This window comes from Humulus lupulus, chromosome X (genome assembly GCF_963169125.1).
Source record: "Humulus lupulus chromosome X, drHumLupu1.1, whole genome shotgun sequence".
Classification (NCBI taxonomy): Eukaryota; Viridiplantae; Streptophyta; class Magnoliopsida; order Rosales; family Cannabaceae; genus Humulus; species Humulus lupulus.
In genome coordinates, this window is record NC_084802.1 from 232059088 (window position 1) to 232069866 (window position 10779).

The 10779-nt window shown below is 40.3% G+C and overlaps 1 protein-coding gene across 1 annotated transcript; it reads right to left on the minus strand.

Moving 5' to 3' along the window:
• Positions 1-4672: 4672 nt before the first annotated feature.
• On the minus strand, positions 4673-5118 carry LOC133805386 (cytochrome B5-like protein). Its single transcript, XM_062243559.1, has 3 exons — positions 5029-5118; positions 4827-4918; positions 4673-4739 (listed from the first exon to the last, which is right to left on the minus strand). Exons 1-3 carry the CDS (start codon positions 5116-5118, stop codon positions 4673-4675), a joined length of 249 nt encoding a protein of 82 aa, XP_062099543.1.
• Between the last annotated feature and the right edge of the window lie 5661 nt (positions 5119-10779).

A 10779-nucleotide genomic window follows, 5' to 3' on the forward strand; every position in this document is an offset into this window, starting at 1 on the left:
TTTAAAAACCTCGGTTAGCGAGCTCATTGCACACTGTTTTGTCTTAAAACTCACTTAGTAACGGCTCTAAGGAAGTAGGGCGTTACACAAATACCTAAAATAAAACCACCTTCCCCAAACTTAACAAAAACATTGTCCCCGATGTTTAAATAAAAGCTAAGGAAAGGAACCTTACCTGACTCGACTCACGATGAAGGACCTGCCTCTTAATCCCCCTCAGGTGGAGGATACCCAAAGTTGGGTGGTTGTGGATATGGTGGAAATTCACTAGTGTCAATACCAAAATGAGTAGCGAAGGCTTGGTTGTAGGCATATTGATTCTGCGCCACACTGACACTCCATAAGTGGTGCTGCTGGCACTGAGACACCAAAGTGTCCATCCTTTGGTTGACGTTCTGAGTTCTTTGCAGTGGACGAGCAGACTGTCTAGAGGTACCTAGACTAGGAACAGCTGAAAAAAATTTCACATTGTTAATCTTGACCAAATCATAAACTAGAGGGGGCAATTTTTCCTCTAGTTCACTAACGGGGACCCCTGCTTACAGACATAAACTGGTGATAAGGCTAGGAAAATACAGCCCCACATAACCAGTGACACAACACTCATTCAAATTGGAAGCAATAATACTGCCTACATCTATAGATTTTTGTTGTAGGACAGCATAGAGCAAGACCACCTTACTAGGGGTGACAATGGTAAAAGCTTCAGTGGGTGTCAAATTTGAATAGATAAAATACAACCACACTCTTTTCTCCTTCGTCAACAAATTGAAGTGAAACCCAACTGGGTGAGTGCCATTGAAGGTCCATTCAGTGTCAGGCGGGGTTAAAGCTTGCAGGAAAGTGTCCCAAGTGCTCTCCTCACATAGTTGGTCTTGTAATTCCCTATACTCATCAGTTTCTAAGGTAGGCAACTTGAAAATTTTGTTGATATCACTTCTGTGAAATTCACTATTTTCCCCTAACAGTGGCTTCCCATGTATAGTCATGGTAAAAAGCATTAGCATAAAATTCTCGAACTACGGGGATGATAGCAGTAATTGGAGGAGCACAGAAAACCTCCCACTTATGGTCTCTAATCACAGACTTATACTCTTCAGGGACAATAAACTCATCTTTCAAATTGGTGGCAAACCCTCTCTCCCTAATAGGGCTATTCCTTATCTTGAATGTACCCAGAATTAGCCATTGGGTCGACAAACCTAGGCACATCCTCAAAATTTAGGTCTTCCTCATTCTCTATGGTTGGGGGTGGTGGTTATTGTTTTTTCGTTTTTCCAGTTTTAGTTCTTTATCTACTAGTGGACATTATGACAGAATAACCAAAACTACTCAAAATAATGCACACACCACCAAAAATATACTGAAGAGCACCAAATGCAAAAATTATAATCAATGTTCAATTTATAATTTTCCACAATCAAAACAAGCAAAAGAACAATGATCAATTCCTTCAAATTGCAAAATCCCCAAATTTATAGCTTAGAATAGGAAAATGGCAAAATTCTCCAAATAAATTGATGACCCAATGAAATTGAACATAAAAATAAGCATCTATAATTCGCAATTTCACCAATGTCACTTTAATTTCACAAAATCATCTAAAAAAAATTCAGACCCAAAATTAGGTCAAAATTTCCCAATTTCAAAATCAAGAAAACTCAACACAAATGAACATCCATCAACATTCAATACAATTGGTTCAAAGATAGCTTAAGAATCCATAAATAACATATATTTGTCAAGCACCACACTCAAATTTCGGATTCACTAGTTCATAATGAAAAATTTCTCAAGAACACAATGTAGAATGGAAGAGGAAAAAGATGAAGGAGACTTACAATGGTAGATGATGATGGAGAAAAAGTCGACAATGATTAAAAGAGAAATATACTTACAAAACCTTAGAGTGATATGGCCTCTTGAAAAAACAAATTTGAAGAGAGAAGAATAATGAGAGAATGAGATTAGGGGATGAGAAGAAGAGGAAAGTGAGAAGAGAGAGAGTCTGATAAAATGAATGCAATTTTTTTTTTTTTTTTAAATAGAAATACGTGATCCTGCGGCCGCAGGACACCATTCCTGCAGTCGTAGGAATCTCCCCATATTGCGTGGACCTCTGGACCTGCGGCCACAGAAATTTCCTGCGATCGCAGGATTGCTCTACAAACCACAACTTGTTCAATATTTTTTTTCACGTATTTCACGATGACAGAATCCATAGTATTTACAAGAAAATTAAGTTAAAAATAAATCAAAAACTCATAAAAAATCAAATAAATAAATAAAAATTGTCTCAACTAAAATAGCTTAAAAACTTAAAGAACTTAAATGAACTTGGGATGCCTCCCAATGGCTCTGTCGTTAACATCATTTAGTCGGATGATGAACTCCTCATCAAAGAGGCTTCAACATAATAATGGACTTGGCTTGATCAATGGGACCACCCAAGCATGGCTTCACTCGTCCACCGTTCACCTGAATGTTTCATTATTTCAATTTTTCAACTCCAACGGCCCATAAGGAAACACCCTTACTACTGTATACGGTCCCAACCATCTCAATTTCAACTTCCCTGTAAAAAGTTTCAACCTTGAATTAAACAATAATATTTGTTGACCGGGTTGAAATTCTTTGCGAGACAACTTCTTGTCATGCCATCTCTTGGTGCGTTCCTTGTAAATCATAGCATTCTCATAGGCTTCATTCCTAAACTCATCAATTTCATTCAATTGCATTAGCCTATTTTTTCCAGTTGCATTCCAATCCATATTCAACCTTCTCATTGCCCAATATGCTCGATGTTCTAATTCCGTCGGTAAATGGAAAGCCTTACCAAAAACCAACCGATAAGGAGACATGCCAATGGGGGTCTTAAATGTCGTTCTATAAGCCCATAAAGCACCATGAAGGTTTTTAGACCAATCCTTCCTTGAGCTATTAATGGTCATTTCAAGAATGCTCTTGACCTCCGTATTAGAAATTTTCGCTTGCCCATTGGACTGTGGATGATAAGGCAAAGCGGTTCTATGTCGTACTCCATACCGAGCAAGCAAAGCATCAAACCATTTATTACAAAAATGACTCCCTTCATCGCTTAAGATAGCTCGAGGAGTTCCAAATCGAGTAAAAATATTCTTATGCAAAAAATTTAGAATCACTTTACCATCATTCATAGGAGTTGTTGCTGCTTCTACCCATTTAGACACATAGTCAACAGCGAGCAATATATACTTGTTATTGTAGGATGATGGAAAGGGTCCCATGAAATCAATCCCCCACACGTCGAACAACTCAACTTCTAAAATAACATTCAGTGGCATCTCATCTCTTCGTGATATGTTACCGGTGCGTTGACATATATTAGAAGACTTAACAAAAGTATTTGCATCTTTAAATAAAGTAGGCCAAAAGAAACCACATTGCAATACCTTTGCTGCTGTCCTGGTAGCACCAAAATGATCCCCACAATGGAAAGTGTGACAATGGTTGAGAATAGAGCTCATTTCATCTTCCATTACAAAACGGCGAATATAGGTCAACACAATGTTTATAGAGGATGGGCTCCTCCCAATAATAATGTTTGATCTCGGAGTAGAATTTCTTCAACTGTGCTCTAGAAATATCAGGAAGCACAACCTTTGCCGCTAGGAAATTGACATAATCTGCATACCATGGTGCTTTAGCTTTGTCACTCACCTCGAACAATTGCTCATCAGGAAAATAATCATTGATTTGCACTTTCTTGGTAATTTGATCTTCCTCAACCTCCAACCTAGACAAATGATCCACCACAAGATTCTCGGTACCCTTTTTAATAATAAAATTATTAGTGGAATAATATTGAGATTAATAATAAAATTATTGAATTAAAGAGTTTTAATTAATAATCTAAATTTATTGGTGCTTGTAATTATAGGTTCATAAGTCCCCTAACCAACTCTATCAACATTGTTCAAGGTAAGAGTCAAGGTAAGAGTTAAACCGAGATAAAATTATGTAGGGCCCATCACTACTACAAAAATAGGTTTTCCCAAAAGTTTTTAACTATCGCTATTGAGCAACGATGACAGTCGACTAACTGTCGTATTTGCCTATGACGGCGTAGGAGTAGCTACGCCGACAATTAAAAATTGTCGCTATTGTGGACAACACCGACAGTTATTAGGTGTCGTCGTTGCTGGCAACGCCGATAGTTAATAATTGTCGTGATTGACTCTCTATTGTAACAGTTTTTAACTGTCGCAAAGTTTCCACACCAGAGGGCGCTTTAAATATGTTGTCAATACCCCTTGTTTCAAAATTAACGCAGCAATTACAGCAAAAGAATGCACATCAAAAGTTAAATTAAATTTACATTGGTAACATTAACTTTGTACTTGATTAATTATAACATTTTCTAATAAAAGAAATACATTGTTCCAAAAAAGTTTGTCATAACATCAAAAGTTAAATTAAATTTACATTGGTAACATTAACTTTGTACTTGATTAGTTCTAACACTTTCTAATAAAAGAAATACATTGTTCCAAAAAAGTTTGTCATAAAATATAAAATGGATATTTAGCAAAATATGGACATCAAAAAACTAATTGATTCTATATTTAATTAGTTCTAACAATTTCTAATAAAAGAAATTCAAAGTTACAATGGTCAACTACAATCAGTGTAATTACACCTCCAAATTTCCTATGTAAAAGTTGTCAATCATGTCGAAAAATTGAGTTGCATACTGCGGCCTAGCCATTGAAATTGAAAACAATTAAAAAAATGAAATGAGGATAGGTGTGAACAAAAATGATCTTAAACAAACAACGCTAGTTTACCCATAAAATACTTCAGTTGAATCATTACCAGCGTGTGCATGAATGGCATCACCACCAGGGTGTTCTTCTACATACAAAGTAACATCATACACCTATACTTGGGACAAAAATGGAATGCATAAATTGTATATTCATTGATCGAGTTAAGTAATTGTAAGCCAAGTTTCATTTGGAGCCAAAAAAATAATAGAGTAAATGAAACCTTGTCTTTGATAATGATCCAACAATCTGTTCTTTTATTATGCAAAGAGAATTCAACTTTGCTGTAGACTTTGGCTCCCTGTTGAGACATTGTTCACCCCAAATAAACAGATGAATAAAGAATTAACCAAACACATGATTAGTTCCAAAGAAGCTAATTCCATCAGGTATGAGAAAAACACAAGCACTTGCTGATTTTTATTTCTGGAAGAAAAGGAGAAACGAGATTTAGAAGTATATGTGTTTAAGCACAACAAAAGTAGAGTATATTCATTAGAAGATCTTAGTATTTAATAAAAATTAGAATTACCTTGTTATGTTTAGCAACTGGCTGATCATCTTTCCTACGACCTGTGCCCATTTTTACATAATTAAATATATATATCATATATGGTAATTAGAAAAACAATTACCAGATTTTGACTCTCGAGAGAACAAAATAAAAGCTCCTGAAAAGATAGCCACAAGCACTGCTACTACAGATATCCACATATCTCAAGCTCAACCTCTCTTCCACTTTATACCAAATTCTAAACACCCTCAAAATTGAACATGGGATGAAAAAAAATGAGATCGTAAAAAAAAAAGCTGCCATTATATGGGTAAGCAGTTCAAAAGCTCTTAAATTTACTTTCCACTTTTGTAACATTAAAAAACCTATAGCTGGTTTATGGACGAGTGAGATGTGAATTAATTTAGTAGCAAGGCTTTCGAAACCATTAGTTTTTTTTTTCTAAAAAAAATATCCAAAATGCAAGTTACATAAACAAAGAGATAAAGAGAGACCTGTAGATTTGATTTGAGTAAAAGGGCTCTCAATTTTTGGTGAAAGTGTTAGAGAGGCCCAGACAATAGGCCCAATACAACTCAACTTGGAGGCAGCCCAGGAACAAAGGAAAAGGCTAGAGAAAGAACCAGCCCAGCTGGAAGAAAATGGAGCGGCTTGGCAAGAGGTGCTTGAAGAAAGTAGCAAGTCGAACAGGGGAGAAGGAACTGCACTCAACCGAGTAGAGGCAAGGACGGCTCGGAGCAGGCGTGGACGAGTGAGACCCGGTTGGCTGAGGGACTACGTGCTGAAGTTTGGTCACTGAGAGTGAGTGAGATGTTTGTAACCAATTGCTGAGAACTTGTGTCAATTGCATAGACATATAAGTAGAATAATTGTAATTGCTGGTTTATGATTATGAATGTAATGAGCATTTAGTTGTTGGGAGATTGGCCTTGTCTCGAAGAAGGCAATTTACTAACATTGGTGCTTACATTGACTTCATCTTTTCTCAAGATGAAGAACAAAGACATTGTGCAACTTTTCCAAAATCTGAGCAAAGAATTGGACCAGAAGCTGGAGCAATAAGCCACACTGCAGATGGAGGAACTCCGCGCGATACTCGATGAGTGCCTGTCACACGTTTTGCCTCCATCGTCGCCAGGCCACGGCGGTGAGAACAGCACAGCTCCATTGCCGACTTGATCAGTTGGTAGACGCTCAGATGCCGAAACCGATTGCCGTGAGGTGAATTCAATCCTCAAGTCGTTAAGGGTTAAGGTACCGAGATTTGATGGAAGTGAGGTGGATGACTGGATTTATAAGATCAATAAATTTTTTGATCTTCATAGGGTCGATACTACGTTGAGGCTATCGGTGGTAGCTTTTCATTTGGATGGAACACCATCAACTTGGTTTCAGTGGATAGAGAAGGGAGGCAGTTTTGCAGATTGGGATTCATTCATTCAAGCTTTACGGATGCGATTTGGAGCTTCAGTTTATGATGATCCACTGGGGCGTATAGCTAAGCTCACACAGACAAGGTGTGTATCTCAATTCAGAGCTGAATTTGAGGCGCTTATGACGAAGATTACTGGGGTTTCAGAGCAGATGTATTTGAACTTCTTTGTGTGGGGTTTGAAGCTTGAGATTCGCCATGAATTTCTAATCTCTTGGCCTTGTGATTTAGCGGATGCCATGGCCAAAGCACAATTATTTGAAGATCGGAATGATGATATGGTGAGTCCTTCACGGACGAGCAATACTCATTCTAGGTGTCTGCCTAAACAGGGGCAGAATTTGGGGTCACCGAGCAGTGGACCGGGTTTCACTGTTCCTACTGGAACCCACTCCAATACCCAATCATTGTCGGGAGCTTAGCAAGCCGCAGCGCCTCTGCCCATTAAACGATTGACTCCATCTGAGATGCGGGATAAACGAGAGCGTGGCCTCTGTTTCACTTGCAATGAGAAATACAGTTTCGGTCACAAATGTAAGAATTGGGTTTTGGTTTTATGTGGTACGGATGAAGATAACGATACACTACTCTCACCGGAGGAGGAAGAGACGGCTGAGGGGGAAGACAATAACGTCGATGAGGTTAGCTTGAATGCCTTATCAAACTCAGCTAATCCTCGGATTTTTCGAATACAAGCCAAACAAGAGGGAGAAAATCTTGAAGTGCTGATTGATACCGGCAGCAATAACAATTTCATTCAGCAATAGCGTTTTCCATGGGAGGAAACAAAACGGTTCAAAGTATACATGGGTAACAGAAATTTTCTGATATGTTCAAAACTGTGTCAGGATGTTGAGCTGGTTTTGTAGGGGCATCTGTTTGTTGTTGATTTATACATCCTGCCAATCTATGGTCTCGATGTTGTGCTGGGTATGCAATGGTTACAGACTCTGGGCCCTTGTATACATGACCATAAAGCCTTAATGATGGAGTTTTCTTGGCAAGGTAGTGTAGTGAAGCTGGCCGGATCACAGGACGTGTCTCCGCACCAATTATCCTATTCTCAGTTCACCACACTCTTGTGTGATGGAGAGGTCCGTGGGTTGTATACACTGATGGCTGTAATGGAGGACACAAACCCGAGGGCCCCTGAGTTGGCCGAGCTAGAAGCTACATTTCCATCGCTGGGTAAGGGACTTCTCTTTGAATTTTCTGATGTGTTTGATGAACCCAAACAGTCACTGCCCTATAGAACAGTGGACCACAAGATTTTCTTACAGCCAAGATCGTTGCCGGTGAATGTACGGCCTTATAGGTACCCTTATTTTCAGAAAGATGTGATGGAGCAGTTGGTTAATGAAATGCGGACAGCGGACATTATTCAAGCTAGCACCAGCCCCTATTCCTCACCCGTGCTTCTAGTAAAGAAAAAAGATGGGTCATGGTGTTTCTGTGTGAATTATAGAGCACTCAATAGCATCACCATCAAGGATAGATTTCCTATTCCGACCATTGACGAACTCCTTGATGAGTTGGGGAAGGCGGTGGTTTTTTTCTAAATTGGATCTTAGAGCAGGCTATCATCAAATCCGTATGGACCCTAGAGATATACACAAGACGGCATTTCGCACCCACGACGACCATTATGAATTTGTGGTTATGCCTTTCAGTCTCACGAACGCTCCTTCGACGTTTCAGGAAGCCATGAACCATGTCTTTCGGCCATTTTTATGAGATTGTGTTATTGTTTTTTTTTATGACATTCTGGTTTACAGCGAGACAGAGGAGGCTCACATTACACACCTTCGCCATGTGTTACACTCACTGCGTCACCATCAGTTTTTTTCCAAGGCTAACAAATGTCAGTTCTTCCAGAAAAAAATAGAATACTTGGGGCATTTGGTCTCTTCACAGGGGGTACAAGCCGATCCATCAAAGATTACAGTCATGGTTAAATGGCCACAGCCGACTACTTTGAAACAACTTCGTGGATTTCTGGGTATTACAGGCTATTACCGCCGGTTTGTGGCCCATTACGCGACTGTGGCGGTACCCTTGACTGACATGTTGAAGCGGGACAAGTTCCATTGGACCCCGACAGCGACCACGGCCTTTGCCCTCTTAAAACAAGCCATGACCGAGACCCCTGTTTTGCGACTGCTAGATTTTACTAAGGAGTTTGTGCTTGAAACCGATGCTTCTAATGTGAGCATTGGGGGTGTATTAATGCAAGAGGGACAGCCCTTGGCTTACTTCAGCAAGAAACTTGGGCCTCGCTTTATGGGAGCTTCCTCCTACAGCTGAGAGATGAGAGCCATATCTCTTGGGTAGACATTTTACAATCCGCACTGATCACAAGAGTTTGAGAGAACTACTCACGTGGGTTATTCAAACTCCCGAGCAACAACATTTCATTCGGAAACTAGTGGGATTTCAATTTTCCATTAAGTACAAGGCTGGTAGAACGAATTCAGCAGCGGATGCACTCTCCCGCGAACACGAGGCTGCCTTAGGGTCGTACCACTTAGCCTTGAGCAGTTGCCACTTTGATTTTTTGGACGAGCTCCGCCAAGAAAACATTACTTGCCCGGATATCTGTCTACTTCATGACCAGCTTCAACAGGGCCAATTAGATGCAACACAATATTCGATCCGAGATGGCCTGCTTTATTTTCGCAACAAGCTTTTCGTCAGTCAACACTCCTCACTCAAGCAGTCACTACTAACTGAATTTCACGCAACACCCTTTGGGGGTCATGCAAGGGCGGACAGGACATTCCTACGGTTAGGCGCAAGTTTTTTTTGGCTTGGTATGCCCAAATTCGTCTCAGCCTGTTTGGTGTGCCAAACCATCAAGTATTCTCCAACATCTCCTTACGGTTTGCTCCAACCTCTCGAAATACCGGAACGCGTTTAGGAGGATTTGGCCATGGACTTTATTGTGGGGCTGCCGAATTCCTTTGGTGTCACGAATATATTGGTAGTGATCGATCGGTTCACAAAATACGCTCATTTTGGCGCTCTACCGACCCATTATTCAGCGACTAAGGTGGCTGATCTTTTTTCCCTTATGGTGATTCGTCTCCATGGTATGCCCCACACTATTGTCTTGGATAGAGACCCTATATTCACAAGTGCTTTTTGGCGGAAGTTTTTTGAATTGATGGGCACCACCTTAAAAATGAGTTCAGCGTACCACCCTCAAACGGATGGCCAAACAGAAGTCACCAATCGCTATGTTGAGCAGTACCTCAGAGCATTCACAGCCGAGTACCCAAAACAGTGGAGTAAGTTCTTAACTTGGGCCGAGTACCACTATAATACCAGCTACCATTCAGCCATCGGTATGACACCTTTTCAAGTTGTCTATGGTCGCACACCACCTACTATTCCTTCGTATACACGAGGAGCGACAACAATACAAGCTGTAGCAGATGATTTGGTGACAAGGGATGAAATTTTACAGCAACTCAAGCACAATTTACAGTGAGCATATCATCGGATGCGCCAGCAAGCTAACAAAAAACGCAGAGATATTGAGTTTGAGCTGGGTGACTTCGTGTTGGTGAAACTCCAGCCATATCGATAGTCAACGTGGCTAAACGGCTCAATGCGAAACTCAGTCGCCGTTACTTTGGCCCTTTTGAAATTCTAGCACATGCTGGCCCAATCGCATACACCTTGAAGCTGCCACAAGGTAGTCGGATTCACCCCACGTTTCACGTCTCCTTATTGAAACCGTATCAAGGCACACCTCCACCAACTTGTTTCCCTTTACCGGACATGACTGTAGCTAACAAACCAGTGATGCTTCCGTTAGCTATCATTGCCACTCGAGTTCAAATGCTCAATAATACACCGACAAAGCAGGTTTTAGTCCAATGGTCTTTGAGCAACCCAGAAGACGCCACTTGGGAAATTTTTGACACCTTCATTCGTATGTACAAGTTGGACAACCTTGAGGACAAGGTTGATTTCGAGGGAGGGAGTAGTGTTAGAGAGGCCCAGAAAATAGGCCCAATACAACT